Source organism: Theropithecus gelada, chromosome 4, assembly GCF_003255815.1.
Source record: "Theropithecus gelada isolate Dixy chromosome 4, Tgel_1.0, whole genome shotgun sequence".
NCBI classification, from domain to species: Eukaryota; Metazoa; Chordata; class Mammalia; order Primates; family Cercopithecidae; genus Theropithecus; species Theropithecus gelada.
Genome location: NC_037671.1, coordinates 116570499 through 116586307, shown reverse-complemented (window position 1 = coordinate 116586307; position 15809 = coordinate 116570499). Strand labels below are relative to the sequence as shown.

The following is a 15809-nucleotide window of genomic DNA, read 5'->3' as shown; positions in this document are numbered from 1 at the left end:
TTTTCAGATTGAGATGCCTACAGGCGATCAGGTGGAATTTTCTCTTAGGCTTTTGGATTATCTGGGCCTAAATATGTGGGAGCCTTTCTGCATAAAGCTGGTAGCTGCAGTCACGATAGTGGGTAGGACAGCCAGAGAGAAAGGAAGAAAGGTGAGCCAGGAACACGGTCCTGGGAAACACCAGCATTTAGAGGGCAGACAAAAGAAGAGGACCAAAAAGAACAGAAAAAGACCAGTCAGAGAAACAGGACGACGACCACTGTAGTAGGGAGTGGGCTTTTGGAAGCTGAGGAAAGAGACTAGTCCAAGAAGAAAGTCCTCAGCTGAATCAAATGCTAAGGAGAGGTCAAGTGAGGGAAAGCCTGGAGAGCCCACTGGATTTAGCAATTAGTAATTCATTTATGGGAGGACAGAAGAGGGAGGATGTTACTTTGTTTCTTTACATATTAAGAAATCTGAAGGTGATCCCAGTCAGGGGAATGAGCCAGTAGAGAAACAGATGAAAAACGTGGGAGAGCTAGGAGATGATGAGCAATGCACCTGAGGAAATCAGGGGCTATATCCAGATCAGGGAGAGAGACCTTGGAAAGAGGGGACCCCTCTTCCTTTAGTACTGGAGGAGAGGAAGAGGGGCGAATGCAACCAAATGAGTTTTTACATTTGGGGGGCAGGTAGCTGAGGAAGTTCACTCCAGACAGTCTTGATTTACTGGGCTTAAATCTGGTCCCAGGTATAGGTGGCAGCCTCTTGAAGACAAAAGGACCTGGAGCTGATGACACACTCACGGCACTTCAACTCTGGTGTATTTTTAGAATCCCAGGTAAAACTCCTGAACAAGATTCTTAAGAACAGTTTGAAAGTGTCTGGGTGCCGGAGGAGGGGATGGGAAAGCTGCTTTAGAGACTGTTAGGTATCAAACGAAGTTCTGGAAGAGGCCAGCATTCCTCCAGAGAATTGTGAAAGACACAAATCGGCGATAAACCTATGGACTGGCATTGGATTCTACAGCTGTCTCATTCCACACACAGCAGCCCTGGAGGTGTCAAGACGGCTGCCTGGTCTCTCCATGTCAGCAGTTTGGGGCCTCAGTAGCTACTACTGCCTCCTAGTCTCCACCTGATGAAAGAAGTTCTGACAAGGCTAAGTGGCCCCAAGGTGTCATTCTCCCTCCACCTTCCTATAAGGTGCATATATTACAAAGGAACGGGACAAAAAAAGAGACTTTGGTCAATACCCACAAAAACCCCAGGAACCCCAAATCATTTCTCACCAATGGGACTGCAACACCCAGCCCCAGTCCAGGGGACTTGCTTAAAGATGAGCACAAGCATTTAGGCTAAAGGGTTAGGAAGCTGTGGTTGAAGAGGCCAATCCCAATGCCGGGGGGCTCAGGTTTAGCTATGGTAACAATGAAACAGACAAGATCTGGGAAAATGTTCTATTTGCTAAGTCAGATATGAGGCTGCTGAACTGTCTGATCTGATTCCTGTTTAATGCTTTTATGACAAGGAAAATGGAATCTCCCAAAAGTACTTGCCAGAATATTGAAAACTATTCTTGACTTGTAATATTTAGTTGGCTTAGTTTGGATAATTTGAGATTTACAACTTTCTAGCTGCTTCTAAAACACACCATGATGGTATTCTCAGTAACCAGCTAGGGTGATGAATTATGTATTCCGTTCATATGAATGGGGGTGACATTTAAAATATGTAACAGACCGGGCGTGGTGGTTCACACCTGTAATCCCAGCACTGTGGGAGGCTGAGGCAGGTGGATCACTTGAGGTCAGGAGTTTTGAGACCCGCCTGGCCAACATGGCGAAACCCCATCTCTACTAAAAATACAAAAATTAGCTGGGTGTGGTAGCATGCGCCTGTAATCCCAGCTACTATGGAGGCTGAGGCAGGGGAATCGTTTGAACCCGGGAAGCAGAGGCTGCAGTGAGCTGAGATCGTGCCACTGCGCTCCAACCTGGACAACAGAGTGAAACTCTGTCTCAACAACAAAATTAAAAAATATATATATGTAACAACCAGAATAGGCAACAGCCAACTACAGCTGAGACTCTCTGGATACATATGGGTGGGGAGGCAAGAGGGGGGCTGGTTTTCCTCTTCCCTTGATAGGGCACAGGGCCACTTTTATTCAAATACCTTGGGACAGGCTAAGTCTAGGAGGCCAGCAGACCAAGGGGGTCACCCACATACTTGACATCTGGATTATTCTTAGCTATCTTTTGTTTAAACATTATATTTTAATATTGTCCTGATACTATAAATAGGGTAAAAATAAAGTTTTCTCAATGTTTATAACTTAAGTTTGTATTTTATTCTCCTAAAGCTTCTTTTACCAGTCTGTGGGATTTAAGACTAAAGCCTGCCTTTCTACAGGATGGTGTCCAAAGTCTTTTCTTGCTAGTTAAAATCAACCAAAATTAATGACATTATTGTATTCTTCTTCCACTTAGTAAATATTCTACTTCCTATACCTTCCCTCATTCCTATTGTCTTCTGTCTTTGTCACTAGGGCACTTGGAAAGAGAACTAGGTACTCTAAGACCTTTACTCTTCTTTCATCGTAAATAACTCTGTAATAACTGCCATCATTTCTATATTTGGCTCATCATATGAGCCACACAGTGCATTAAATGCTTTAGATTAATTATCCCATATATTCTTCTTAGCAACCCTATGAGGCAGGTATTGTTACTACCCTCACCTTACGAATGAGAAAACTTGAGATCCAGGGAGATAAGACAGCCTGCTCAAGGTCACACAGTTCAGTGGGTAAGCGAGAATTTTTTTTTTTTTTTTTTCTGAGACGGCCTTACCCTGTCACCCAGGCTGGAGTGCAGTGGCATAATCTTATCTCACTGCAGCCTCGACCTCCCAGGCTCAAGTGATCCTCCCACCTCAGCCTCCCTGGGACTACAGGCGAGTGTCACCACACTTGGCTAATTTTTGTACTTTTTTGTAGAGACGGGATTTTGCCATATTGCCCAGGCTGGTCTTGAACTCCTGAACTCAAACGATCCTCCTGCCTTGGCCTCCCAAAGTGCTGGGATTACAGGCGTGAGCGACTGTGCCTAGCTTTGAGCAAGGATTTGAATTGTGGCATCTGACTCTAAAGCTTGTGATCTCCCACCATGCCACAAGTATGACATTTTCCACAGGTGTCACACCTGGAAGGGTGTATAGAAAAGGCAGCTGAAGTCCAAAGATGGTAGGTTACTATCAGGAGCCCAAAGATGCAGTGCAATACAAGCAACAAGGAGCTAGTTCTTCCGGTCCACTGATGGACTGCTCCTGTCAGGAGCTCTCATGGCTTCAGGGAATATCCTCAGCCAGAGGGCATGCAGTTCTGAGAGGACTACAGTCTGCAAAGGGTTTCCAAGGTGGACATTTACCTGTTTCTGGGGCTGGGTGTTCCCCGCCTCCTCCATCGCCCTTTGACTCAAAAATGTAATTTTCCTCTTTTCTGTCCTTCCTTGAGGAACTACTATCTGCAGAAAAGAAAGAATATATATTGAAGGTGTACGCATCAGAAACTTCACGAAACACATGTGAAAACACAGCCTTTTTTTTTTTTTAAGGTGGCCTTAGAGAAGAATTGTTTATTTCTCTACTAAACAAAGGCCTATGTTGATAGTTAAGCAGCAAATAACTAAGGTGACCCATTGAATAAAGCAGAGTACGCAGCTAATACGAAACCACTGACAGAGAGAGCGGAAGACACACCCTGCACCAGAACTACCACCACGCCTCTTGGAGAAGGGAGATCTCAGGCTAGAAGAGTCACAGGGAGTCTCTGGATATCATGCCATGAAAAGCAGAAACCAGAAAGGTTTTTCTTTGAAGAACAAACAATGGTATATATAAGGCATTTAGACATGCTCTTTCTCTTTCTCACCACAACTCTGGATAGCAGGTATAAATAGCTCAATTTTTTTCTGGTTATGCTCAGGATCAGGTTCCTACCCAGGTTCACACAGGGCTGGGATGCAAACTGGTTTCTTAGTAGAAACTAGTACTTCTAATTTAATGATGTATTACTTAACTATTGCGTTATAATACTGAGGGGGAAATTATTATTATTATTTTACTTATTTTTTTTTTTTTCAGACAGAGTCTCTCTCTGTTGCCCAGGTTGGAGTGCAGTGGCATGATCTTGGCTCACTGCAACGTCCACCTCCTGGGTTCATGCAATTCTCCTGCCTCAGCCTCCTGAGTAGCTGGGATTACAGGTGCGCACCACGCCTGGTTAATTTTTGTATTTTTAGTAGAGATGGGGTTTCACCACGTTGGCCAGGCTGGTCTTGAGCTCCTGACCTCAAGTGATCCACCTGCCTTCGCCTCCCAAAGTGCTAGGATTACAGGCGTGAGCCACCACACCCAGCCTATTTACTTTTGAGACAAGGTCTCTGTTGTCCAGGCCTGCGTGCAATGGCACGATCATGGCTCACTGCAGCCTTGACCTCCTGGGCTCAAGCGATTCTCCCAAGTAGCTGGGACCACAGATACATGCCACCATGCCTGGCTAATTTTTGTATTCTTAGTAGAGATGGGGTTTTGCCATGTTCCCTAGGTGGGCTCAAGTGATCGGCTCACCTCAGCCTGCCAAAGTGCCGCGATGACAGGTGTGAACCACCACGCCCAGCCTCAAGTGGGATTTTTGAATATTACAATGCTTAATGGCAATGAATTAGAAATAATCTAATGACAAATTTTATTGAGAAACAAAAAAATTTTTAAAGCTTCTTTACTCTTATGGCATCAACATAAATGTTCCCAATTCCTGCAACTGAAATAAGACTATTTAAAGTTCATATATAAAATTCTTTGGTAACTTGCATTTTGCAAATTTACTAAGTCACAAAGTTGCAGTGTGCAGTGGCACCAGGTGCAGTGGCTCACGCCTATAATCCTGGCACTTTGGGGACAGTCTACTGTGTCTTGTTACTCTAGAAAGATCCATGTATGTTGGTCCTACATACAGCCAATAATTTGGGCTTTCTCCATAAACTCTGAGCTCAGACAGGAGAGAGATGAGGAAAACACAGCCATTGCTCATAGGCTGCAGGATCAGATTTCCCTGCCAATAGAGTTCTGTTACTGTCCAACTCACTGCAATAGCCAGGACAGTGGTCACCAAGGGCCTCTCCAGCTACCTGGATTCTCTCATACCATACCTGATCCAAGGTCAGGTAGTTCTATAAGACATTATTATATAAGGGCCGCATGCAGTGTCCCATGCCTAGCTAACATGGCAAAACCCCATCTCTACTAAAAATACAAAACAATTAGCCAGGCATCGGGGTGCATGCCTGTAATCCCAGCTACTTGGGAAGCTGAGGCAGGAGAATCACTTGAACTTGGGAGGCAGAGGTTGCAGTGAGCCAAGATCGTGCCACCGCACTCCCATCTGGGCAACAGTGAGACTCCTTTTCAAAAAAAAAAAAAAGAAAAGCAAAAAGATTTTATTATATATGATTCTGGCCTAGGAAGTTATACTACGAGTATTGCAAACAGCTGCTGACATAGGAAAACACTATTTAATACAGAAAAATAAGACCATGAAGCTTATTTATTTTATTATACTTTTACTGCTAGTAGACAGAGTGCAATTTTTTTGGCCAGTAATTTTTACACTTTTTCTCAAGGTGAGGTAGTTAAAAGGTACATATTTAACCACTGCTTTTATGGTGCAAATCTCATGGTGTTGATATCCATATTGAAAATACGAGTATTTTTTTTTCCTTTTCAGACAGGGTCTCCCTTTGTTGCCCAGGCTGGAGTGCAGTGGTGTAATCTCAGCTCACTGCAGCCTCAACTTCCCAGGCTCAAGTGATCCTCCTACTTCAGCCTCCCAAGTAACTGGGACTACAGGTAAGCATCACCACACCTGAGTAATTTTTCTACTTTTTTGTAGAGACGGGGTTTTGCCATGTTGCCCAGGCTGGTCTTGAACTGCTGAGCTCAAGCGATCCTCTCGCCTTGGCCTCCCAAAGTACTGGAATTACAGGTGTGAGCACCTGACCTAAAAATATGAATATTTTCAATAATATTTTGAAGGTTCAATGTAAGCCTTGTTTAGATTACTGCAGACACTCAACTTCAGTGAATGTTCCTGAGTTTTTGCTTGGTAGAGATATAGAAAACATTACTGTTTTAAAGTTAATAATGCCTGATTTTTTCAAATGCCAGTTGTTCGTGGATCTCCAAAAGAAACACAAGATTTGTTCTGTAGAAATATAAATCACTGATATGCAAAACAGTCCATCCAGCAGCCGCACACACAAAACTAGCAGCCCTGAAACAGCTTGGAAATGAAACTGCTAAATTACCTAAAAACCACTTGTGGCACTTCTCCCTTCATCCTTTTCTTCCTCCCCATGCCATAATGCCGGGTTAGCTTGCAAAGTGACTTCTATGCATTCTGCTTTATCTCTCTCTCCAATAATAAATTTGGAAGTGGTAAGATCACATGGTTGGAAACTCAAGTCCTACTTTTTAAAAATAATGAGCCAGGGTCTGGGCATGGTGGCTCATGCCTGTAATCCCAGCGCTTTAGGAGGCCAGGCGGGTGGATCACTTGAGGTCAGGAGTTCGAGACCAACCTGACCAACACGGTGAAACCCCATCTCTACTAAAAATACAAAAATTAGCTGGGCATGGTGGCACACGCTTGTGATCTCAGCTACTTGGGAGGCTGAGGCAAGTGAATCGCTTGAACTTGGGAGGTGGAGGTTGCAGTTAGCCTAGACAGTACCATTGCACTCCAGCCTGGGTGACAGAATGAGACTCCATCTCAAAAAAAAAATAAATAAATAAATAAAAATAAAAATAAAAATAAAAATGAGTCAGGAATAAAAACAAAGCGCCAAAATTCACTAACTCTCGATTTTTTTCAGAGGATTAACTGGCTTGTCTTTCACCCAACAAAAAAACATAAAATAACTGCATTTACAGTGTTCACCCCACTCTGTTTCTTCTCAATGAAGATGAGAGCTTGCTCATCTTAATTTTTAAAGGAACTCAGTACTGGAAACACCACTGCACTATTTCTTTTTTTTTTTTTTTTTGAGACGGAGTCTCACTCTGTCGCCCAGGCTGGAGTACAGTGGCACAATCTTGGCTCACTGCAAACTCCGCCTCTTGGGTTCACACCATTCTCCTGCCTCAGCCTCTGGAGTAGCTGGGACTACAGGCATCTGCCACCACACCCGGCTAATTTTTTCTATTTTTTAGTAGAGACGAGGTTTCACCGTGTTAGCCAGGATGGTCTTGATCTCCTGACCTCGTGATCCGCCCATCTTGGCCTCCCAAAGTGCTGGGATTATAGGCGTGAGACACCGTGCCCAATCCACTATTTCTAATTTTTATTTGAATTAACTGCCTTATACACTTGGTGCTCTCTTACCCTGGTTTCCTAGTGAATACCACTGGACTTGAATGTTCTAGCAAAAATTCATATCGCATTAACATTTACTGAGAGACATAAATTATATTTACATATAATATCTCATGCATTCTTTATAGTCATATTATGAGAGATTATTATCCTCTTTTTTTTTTTTTTTTTTTGAGATGGAATTTTGCTCTTGTAGCCCAGGCTGGAGTGCAATGGCGCGATCTGGGCTCACTGAAATCTCCGCCTCCTGGGTTCAAGCGATTCTCCTGCCCCAGCCTCCGGAGAAGCTGGGATTACAGGCATGCACCACCACACCTGGCTAATTTTTGTATTATTAGTAGAGATGGGGTTTCTCCATGTTGGTCAGGCTGGTCTCGAACTCCCTACCTCAGGTGATCCACCTGCCTTGGCCTCCCAAAGTGCTGGAATTACAGGCATGAGCCACCACGCCCGGCTGAGATTATTATTCTCTTACAGGTAAGGAAATGAAGTTTAGAGAAACTGATTACCTACTAGCTACTAATTGGTGGTGCGAATTAGAACCCAGGACTGACCCAAAGCAGGAGTTTTCCATTGAACCATACTGCTCTCAAGGTCACAGCTAGCAAATATGAGTTTTTTACTCCAAGAACCAAGTTGATACTATATTTATTTACTCATACTCAGGCAAAATCACACACTTTTAAATTATTTTTAGGAAAGTCTTGGACAAAGCTTTATTAAGGATGCAGTAGAGAAACTGGCTAACTGTACTTGCAAAAAGGACCTAACCTCGAGGTGGGTTCATTTAAAAAACTATGCAAGTTCTTTCTGAATCTTCAGTTGTCAAAATTAAAGAGCTCTTTATTTTATTTATTTATTTATTTTGAGACGGAGTCTTGCTCTGTCGCCTGGGCTGGTGTGCAGTGGCCGGATCTCAGCTCACTGCAAGCTCTGCCTCCCAGGTTTATGTCATTCTCCTGCCTCAGCCTCCCGTGTAGCTGGGACTACAGGCGCCCACCACCTCACCCAGCTAGTTTTTTGTATTTTTTTTAGTAGAGACGGGGTTTCACCGTGTTAGCCAGGATGGTCTCGATCTCCTGACCTCGTGATCCGCCCGTCTCGGCCTCTCAAAGTGCTGGGATTACAGGCTTGAGCCACCGCGCCCGGCCAAGAGCTCTTTATTTTTAAATTTTTTTTTCTTTCTTTTTTTTTTTTTAAAGAACATTTTCTTAAATGCCCTTATTCCCTGGGGAGAGGAAGATGGTGGTGTAGGTAGTGGGAGGATCAGGTATCAGTCAGCAGGCAGTGTGCACCGGAGACTTCAGAAGGCGCAGTTGCCATGGACTCTGGGATTACCCAGGGACCTTGCCCTGCCTTCTGGGTATTTGAAATGTGAATTTCTGCGCTTTACATTCCATGAAGGAATTCACTATGATTTCCCAGACTGCCTGATTCATTTTTCCTAAATTTCAGCATAAGGAACGCCATAGAGAAATGCTTCACTTTCACACATCCAATCACAGGCTCTAGCCAGTGTGGTGAATCAGAACAAAACAAAACAATGACATCACTTGCTTCTGGAAATAGTTACTTTTGGTAATGATCCTTCTGGAAGAGTTAATGTCTTAGGAAACGATTTTTCCTCTCTTCTGAATGTATTATGCTTACTATGCATGGTGACACATTTACAGAGGGAGTTGGCAGCTGGATGGAAGCTGTTTCCATTTCATTTCCAGCTGCCACAGAGCATGCAGGATGATCCAGAAGAAATACTTTAACATGCCCACGAACTCTCAAGTTTCAAAAAGTCAGATTCCACGTGAATGCGGATATAGCACCACTTTTCTAGCCCTTTGTAGGGCTGGAAACCAGATGTGTTTCCTTGGGGTAGCTTGCATACAAGAGGATGGAATTGTTAATGAATGACTTGGACCACACAGAGAACAGGCCCTAAGGCTGTGACCATGGCTAACAATCCAGCCATTGTGCCTTTACATGCTGAGCAAACACAGGCCACACTGGAGCTCTGTGCTCCTCCTGCCCGGGGGCTCAGAGTGTACTGAGCATGCATTCTCTGGTGTAACCGAATGTCTGCACAAACCTTCATTTTATCCTCAGTAACCTGTGTGGAATAAATCCCCCAAAGTGGGATAATTGGGTCAAAGCACACATAGTTTTGTTTTAGAGATGAGGTCTTACTCTGTCACCTAGGCTGGAGTGCAGTGGTGCGATTACAGCTCACTGCAGCCTCGACCTCCCAGGCTCAAGTGATTCTCCCACCTCAGCCTTCCAAGTAGCTGGGATTACAGGTAAACACGACCAGCTAATTTCTAGTTTTTGTAGAGACGGGGTTTTGCCATGTTGCCAGGCTGGTCTAGAACTCCTGGCCTCAAGTGATCCACCTGCCTTGGCCTTCCAAAGTGCTGGGATTATATGTGTGAGCTGCTGCGCCTGACCATATACGTAGTTTTAAGACTTCAGAAACTGGCCTCTGGAAGGACACACTAACTGCCTTGCTACCGGCAGCGTGACAGTTGTTTCTCTCTCCTCTTAGAAACATTAATTATTATAATTCTTCATCATTGTCAATGTCATAGGTGAAAAACTACATCTCACTACTTTGCATGCTACACTGTTAGTATTAATTTTAGCATCTTGTTAACAAGTCTTCCATGAGCTAAGTATTTTTTTTTTTTTTTGAGACGGAGTCTCACTCTGTCACCTGGGCTGGAGTGCGGTGGTACAATCTTGGATCACTGCAACCTCCGCCTCCTGGGTTCAAGCAATTCTCCTGCCTCAGCCTCCCGAGTAGCTGGGATTACAGGTGCCTGCCACTATGCCCAGGTAATTTTTCGTATTTTTAGTAGAGATGGGGTTCCACCATGTTGGCCAGGCTGGTCTCGAACTCCTGACCGCATGATTCGCCCGCCTCGGCCTCCCAAAGTGCTGGGATTACAGGCGTGAGCCACGGCGCCCAGCCGAGCTAAGTCTTATTTGTCCTCACCACATGTCTGTGCAGGAAGGAGGCAGCAGTGAATTTAACTCATCCATATTTATTATACTAGCTGATGGTCCTCCAGGCATGTGCCATGAACAATAATGCACTTTTTTTTTTTTAGACGGAGTCGCGCTCTGTCGCCCAGGCTGGAGTACAGTGGCGCAATCTCGGCTCACTGCAAGCTCCACCTCCTGGGTTCACACTATTCTCCTGCCTTAGCCTCCGGAGTAGCTGGGACTACAGGTGTCCACCACCACGCCCGGCTAAGTTTTTGTATTTTTAGTAGAGATGGGGTTTCACTGTGTTAGCCAGGATGGTCTCTATCTCCTGACCTCATGATCCGCCCGCCTTGGCCTCCCAAAGTGCTGGGATTACAGGTGTAAGCCACCGTACCTGGCCAATAATGCACTTTTAAATCTACTTATGGGTCTTTAACTTACATGAAATCAGAGGCTGGGGACTCTAGTCTGGTGGTCTTAGGGATAGCAGAGGGGGAGGGCAGGGACAGCTGCTGTCTGAACAGAAACTACAGGATGTGAGGGCTCTCTCTAACATTTTCAAAGTTTTGCTATTTTCTTCCCACTTTCTTCACCACAGGACTTTCAACAAGTGTGTTTTTGATGAAATAATACATGAAAACGCTCATGAGTAAGAAAAAAGTTTTATAAAAGCATTATCCTGCTTTTGTTAAAAATGGAATAAATATGTATATGTGTATGAATAAAAGTAACCAGAAGAAAATGTAACAAAATTTTAATGGTGAGTTTTGCTAGACGCTTTTAACTTTCTTTGTATTTTTCTGTATTTTCAACAGTAAATCTGTATTATTTTAATAATTTGAAAAAACCCTAATATGTTATAATAACTGGACATCTAATCTCTCTGCATCTGTGAAAGGCCGTTCTTCACATCTTCATAACCAAATCCAAAGGTTGGTTATCAAAAAGCAAAAGGGGAGATCATAAATAGATTGGAAATTGGGTGCTGACTCCCATCAGCCGCAGGTGGCAGCCTGGAGCATTATTTTCTTTTTTTTCCTTCAGCTTTTAAGTTCTGGGGTACATGTGCAGGATGTGCAGGTTTGTTAAACAGGTAAACATGTGTCATGGTGGTTTGCTGCACAGATCATCCCATCCCTAGGTATGAAGCCTGGCATCCACTAGTTACTCGTCCTGATGCTGCCCTCACCCCACCTCCCACCCTCTGACAGGCCCCAGTGTGTGTTGTTTCCCTCCATATGTTCATGTGTTCTCATCATTCGGCTTCCACTTCTAAGTGAGGACATGCAGTATTTGGTTTTCTGTTCCTGCGTTAGTTTGCTGAGAATAATGGCTTCTAGCCTGCAGCACCATTTTCAAAAGGATTCTGAGCTAAGTCCACATTCCCCATGGGACAGTGCTGGGATAAATGAGCAACACCTAGCATGGGTAAGGGCTGATGGGGTAAAGTATGAATGTCAGCCTATTTATCATTCCTCAGTGCTGGACAGCACCTTGGAGGACATCTGGTTGAAGTCCCTTATTAACAGATGAGGCAACTGAGGTCTAGAGATATGAAGGGACTTATTCAAGGTTCTAAAGGTAGAGCCAAGACGGGCTTTGGTCTCGACTCTACTTTCAGCTAATTTGTTCATGCTCACGCGGTTCTCTCCACCACAGTGAGATGGTAGGAATTCATCCATCCTGGCCTCTGATAACACAGATCTCTCCATAAACTCTTCACCCCTTTGGCAGTCCTGCCAAAGACGCCTGGTCTCCCCTGACTCTGTTTCTTATGTTGTGACACTCTTCTCCATACAAACTGTCTTAAGCAGAGAAAACCCACTAAAACCACATCCAAAGGCTTGCCGATTTTACTGATTTTACCAGTAGGTGGCAGTACCAACAAGGAATGGACCAAAAAAGCAGACACTTGCAATATACTTAACCAAAACTCAGAAAGAAAAGCCCCTTAGAATGCAATGTTTTGCAGACAAATTTTTATGGATGCACTTAAAATCTACAAGGCACGTAAACAAAGGAGTAGAAGGAAATATAACAAATATTAAAAGCAGTTTTCAAAAGAGGTGGCATTTTAAGTTCACTGTCCTTAAATTATTTTGCATCTTCCATATCTTGTACAATGAACAAAAATTTTTCTTAATAAACCTACCAAAATCATGTCAGGTTATTTCAATACAATTTATGCGGAGTCTGAAAAGACATTACAAAAGCTTTTGGAAATGTGATAATCTCTGTTTCTGTCTCATGTCACATAATCATGCAAATAATAAGTGTGAAAAAAATGATGGAATCCTGTAATACTTACTGATTGATTGATTGAGACAAGGTCTCACTATGTTGCCCAGGCTGGTCTCAAACTCTTGACCTCAAGCAATTCTTCTGCCTCAGCCTCCAGAGTAGCTGGGATTATAGGTGAGTCACTTCATCTGGCTAAATTCTGTAATGCTTTAGTCATGCGAATGTATTTTAGGCCAGGTGCAGTGACTCACACCTATAATCCTAGCACTTTGGGAGGCCAGCCGAGGTGGGCAGATCGCTTGAGCCCAGGAGTTCAAGACCAGCCTGCGCGACATGGCAAAACCTTGCCTCTATAAAAAATACAAAAATTAGCCAGGCATGATGGTCCCAGCTACTATACCTATAGTCCCAGCTACTCAGGAGGCTGAGGTGGGAGGATCATGTGAGTTTGGGAAGTTGAGGCTGCAGTGAGCTGTGATCGCGTCACTGTACTCCAGCCTGGGCAACAGAGTGAGACCCTGTCTCAAAAATAAAATAAAATAAAATAAATCTTATTAGCCTTACTTTTTTTTAGTGATAGATTTAGTTAAATTGGAGGCATAACATTGAATTACTAGCACATGCATCTCTTTCAAGATGACTTTTTTAAATGTTCCCTTGCTTGGGTGAAGAGGATTTACACAAATACATAATGATTATGCTGTTTCATCTCAAAGCAACCTAAAATTTAACACTTTAGGGTATTGGTTTCTGTAAGCTAAATGTTAATGTATTTACAAATAAATGTATTGGTATCTCTGGAGTAGGTATATATGTATGAGTGTATTTAGTTAAGTGTCCCTTACTATACATTAGTGCAAATGTCAAGGTTTTTTTCCCCCCTTTCTGGCTAACTTCTTAATTTCAACTCTTATTTCAAGATACTTCCTTAACACTCTTCAAACATAAACTTAATTGTGAGCCAAGTTTGACTACAGAAAACAAGGTTCTTCGTTGAGAACCTGCCCTGAATCCTTACCTGGCATCACAGGAATGATTTGACTCTCTGGTCCCCAAAAGGCGGAATGATTCCTCTTCTCTGTGTTTGATAATGCAGGTGGCTTGTTTGGGGCAGTGGCTTTCTGAGACTTTTCCACCAAGGAGTCAACCCCTGCATCTTCACTCGGCCCTGTGGTTCTTGGCAGGGCAGGACTAGCTACCACGTGGGTTACCATCTTGCGGTCCAGGCCCACTGAAGTGTGGAAGAGCTACTGTTAGTTGCTGGATTTCTTTTCTGAGCTTTAATACTAAAAGCACTACATCTGCAGCTCATTTAGAATCACGGATATTTGGATATAACAGCCCACTCATCTAAGACATGTCAGAGGACCATAAAAATCTATTCTCTCTTGTTTTCAAATGGGTAATCTGTTCTTTCTTCTTCCAATAGTCAGCTTTCCAAATGTTACACATAAAGAAATGGACAGGGCCCAGCATGGTGGCTCATGCCTATAATCCTAGCACTTTGGGAGGCAGAGGTAGGAGATCACTTGAGCCCAGGAGTTCGTGACCAGCCTGGCCAACAAGGCAAAACCCCATCTCTACAATAAATTAACAAAAATTAGCTGGGCATGGTGGCACATGCCTGCAGTCCTGGCTACTGGGGAGGCTGAGGTGGGAGAAACGCCTAAGCCTGGGGAGGTCGAGGCTGCAGTGAGCCATGATCGTGCCACTGCACTCCAGCCTGGGTGACAGTGAGAACTGGTGTCAAAAAAAAAAAAGAAAAAGAAAGAAAAAGAAATGGACAAATACTAAATGTAAACTTAAGGTTTTGCCACTCTTTGTCCTTCCTCAAATCCATACTTCATTAGACTTTTGTCAGTTTTTCTTCTTTCTTACAGGGCATTTCTATGTGTATGACATTATAAGACTGATTTACAGCTCTGGCTCTGACTTAGCCATACCCTGGTGTATTGTAAATTTTCTTAAAAAAATTATCAAAACATCAAATCACGTCAGTTTTTAAGAAAGCACATGATATGCAGCATTTTTAGGACAGAAAAATCCTGGAAAATTGAAAAAAATTAAAAACATAAGCAATATTGAAAATTTGACATTTGCGACTTAGACTGGAGACATACTGAATTCTCATTTAAGGCATAGCTTTTACATGTAAAGTTATAACCAAAATCAAACAGGGAAGGACACTGCATTTGCGTTTTATTCTCAGAACACAGACCTCCCAACTCCATCCCTTCCAGCCACTGCCTGGCAATGTGACACAGCCAACTCACGATTCTGGCAGAAGTCTTCATCAGACCCGTCAGGACACTGCTGCACTCCATCGCAGGCGAGCGTGATGTCAATGCAGCAGCCATCGTCACAGAAGAAGTGGTAGCGCGAGCAAGTGTGCAAACATCCTGTTTGTAAACAAATCTCAAGTCACAGGAGTGCAGGAGAAGTTCAGATTCTCAAGATGTGGATGACAAAGGGGAGTCCATGGGGATGATAAAATCAAGATGGGGATGACAAAGGGGAGTCCGTGGGGATGATAAAATCAAGATGGGGATGACAAACGGGAGTCTGTGGGGATGATAAAATGCATTTGGGGGAAGAGATGCAAATAATCAGGCAAACCTAACAGTTTGAGCAACAGGTTCTGAAGAGGCAGGAAGGCTCTTTTTGAGCCTCCCAACTTAATTCTTTGGACGCCTCAGGGGCTCTTGGGTCTGAGGGCTGTTCTCCATGCTTGCCTTGCTCAGGAAGCAGCAGCCCAGGTCTCACTCCACCCTTGCTTCCCCGCCTCAGCTGTCTCCCTCTGCATTCATTCCTACACGCCATTGTTGGAATCTCTTCTTCTGGCTGATAGTTCTGCAGGAGGCCACCTAACACCGTCCCACTCAATGGATGGCAGTTGGCTATGTTTTAACAGAGGTACCATTTTATTTATTTATTTATTTATTTACTTATGTACTTACTTAAGATGAGGTCTCACCCTGTTGCCCAGGCTGAAGTTGCAGTGGTGCAATCTCGGCTCACTGCAACCTCCACCTCCCAGGTTCAAGAGATTCTCCTGCCTCAGCTTCTGGAGTAGCTGGGACTATAGACATGCACCGCCACACCTGGTTAATTTTTGTATTTTTTGGTAGAGATGGGGTTTCACCTTGTTGGCCAGGCTGGTCTCGAACTCCTGACCT

General features: G+C 43.7%; 1 protein-coding gene across 1 annotated transcript in view; it reads right to left on the bottom strand.

The window, feature by feature from the left end:
* The window catches only part of LRP11 (LDL receptor related protein 11), a 40378-nt gene that overhangs the window by 4094 nt on the left and 20475 nt on the right, over positions 1-15809 (bottom strand). Inside the window, exons 4-6 of the mRNA XM_025382645.1 lie at positions 14907-15032; positions 13652-13864; positions 3410-3505 (exon numbers count right to left, since the gene is read on the bottom strand). Of these exons, the coding sequence (XP_025238430.1) occupies positions 3410-3505; positions 13652-13864; positions 14907-15032 (435 nt within the window). The remainder of the gene's footprint in view (positions 1-3409; positions 3506-13651; positions 13865-14906; positions 15033-15809) is intronic.